The sequence below is a fragment of the Mus pahari genome, chromosome 5, assembly GCF_900095145.1.
Source record: "Mus pahari chromosome 5, PAHARI_EIJ_v1.1, whole genome shotgun sequence".
Taxonomy (NCBI): domain Eukaryota; kingdom Metazoa; phylum Chordata; class Mammalia; order Rodentia; family Muridae; genus Mus; species Mus pahari.
In genome coordinates, this window is record NC_034594.1 from 133,831,573 (window position 1) to 133,833,730 (window position 2,158).

Sequence of the window (2,158 nt, forward strand, 5' to 3'; positions counted from 1 at the left end):
AAGAAAGAAAGAAAGAAAGAAAGAAAGAAAGAGAAAGAAAGAGAAAGGAAAGAAAGAAAGATTGTTATTGGATAACCACAGAACTTTAGTCAAGAAGATAAAAATAAGGCCTTTCATTCCTTTTCTTAATTGAATCAGCCTTGGGCCAGAATGTATTTAAGACAGGAAATACTGCTGTTGAAGAATCATCAGCAAAGAGTTGTTGCATTACTGCCTACCTCATAAAGCATCTGAGATGCAGAGAATGCTCTCATTTACTGGAGGTGTACTGAAGCACATTGAGGACGACCTAGCAAGTGTATGGGGGCATCACTATATTGTTTTAATTTGGTGTTCTAGATATTCCATACTTTTTCTGTTTTGTTAACTCATAGATCTATTTCCTATTTTCCCCCTATATAGTTTTTGGATGAAGACTTGAAAGTAGCTGGAAAATACAAAGCAAATGATTATAGCCAATATTCTCCTTGGTCATGTGATACCATCGGCTCCTACATTGGAACCAAAGATGCAAAACCCAAAGATGTTGTGGCAGCGGGGAGTGTGGAAATGATGGTATGTGTAATGGCTAAGCATAGTTAATACAAATCTAGATATATAAATTTTCATCTATTAAATTATAGGGGACAACTAATTGAGCTTTGCTTTTGTTTCATTCAAATATAAAGTATATTATTATCTTGACAAAGAATAATTTTATATATCATTTTAGGTAGCAATTTCCCAACAATTAATTGTTCAGAACCCAAGTTAAATTATTTTAAGTATTTAATCAAGATCCTAGATTTCAGGGCTAGAGAGACGGCTCAGTGTTTAGGAGAGCATATCGCTATTGCACTAGATTTCAGGGCTGGAGAGATGGCTCAGTGTTTAGGAGAGCATCTTGCTGTTGCAGAGGACTTGAGTTTTGTCCCCTGTTCCCATGTTGGACAGTTCACAACCACCTATAATTCTGGCTCCAGATGATCCAGTATCCTCCTGGCTTCCATAGGCACCTACTCAGTGCATATACCCACACTGATATACAAAGACACATAATTAAAATAATGTGCCCAGCAGTGGTACTTCCAGACTTTAATCCCAGCACCTGGGTACCAAATATATTAAAACTCTTACAAGTCTTAAGTTTAAACAACCAACTTGGTTAATTTATTTGGTAAAGAAATCTAAAATCTTTTTTTTTAATGAGTATTTTTGATTATTTTAAATGAAAATATGATAGTTTGTAGCTAGCAAGTCAAGGTTCATTAATGTTTCTGTATTTATGTATCAGTACTTTACATATTAATTTCCCCCATAGCATTAAAATTTTGCAAAAGTAGTTAACCTCACTAATCTTATTTTTCTCCTTCACTCCTCCCTGTCAGTAAGTAACCTCTTCCCTAAGTTTAGATGTTATTACTTAGACACGCGGGCACACACACACATGCACGCACGCGCGCGCACACACACACACACACACACACACGCACGCACACGCTGCTTTTTTTTTTTTTTTAAACAAAAAACCCACTGGGTTTTCCTGTATTGTCCAGGATGACCTTGCATAAAATATCCTTGTCTCACCCCACGGAGTAGCTGAGACTCTAGGCAAGTGCCACTGTACTCAGCTTCTGCTCTTTCCTTTTTGAGACAGCACCTCACTAAGTTTTGGGTTGCATCACACAGCTAATCTCAGGCTTGTGGTGCTCCTGTCTTAGCCTTACTGGTAGCTACAGCTATAGATCCGTGTTAACTGATCTTTTGCCATTATGTATAACTTTTCTCTTCATTTTTTAAAGATTTTTTTTTAGATTTGCTTATATTTATATGTATGAGTGTTTTGCTCACATGTATATCAGTGTTTTACATATGTGTCTGGTGTCCTCAGACGTCAAAGAACATTAGATAGATATCCTGGAATTAGAGTTAGTGATGGTCATGAGCTACCATGAGGTTGCTGGGATTCAAACCTGGTCCTTTGCAAGAACAAGCTCTACTGAGCTCTCTCTCTGACCCCTATGTAGAATGTTAATGGACACTTTGTAGAGTCTCCTTGTACACATCCATGAAAGTTTTGCTTAGACATGTATTCCTGGCCAAATGGATGATGAGCTTGAACCAGCTTGAACTATATGGGTGGTTTTTTTTTTGTCTTTTTTTTTTTTTTTTTTTTTTT

The 2,158-nt window shown here is 36.8% G+C and overlaps 1 protein-coding gene across 1 annotated transcript in view; it reads left to right on the forward strand.

The window, feature by feature from the left end:
- Positions 1–2,158, forward strand: part of Rc3h1 (ring finger and CCCH-type domains 1) — a 61,152-nt gene that overhangs the window by 51,929 nt on the left and 7,065 nt on the right. The window contains exon 14 of the mRNA XM_021198107.2: positions 403–555. Within this exon, the coding sequence (XP_021053766.1) occupies positions 403–555 (153 nt within the window). The remainder of the gene's footprint in view (positions 1–402; positions 556–2,158) is intronic.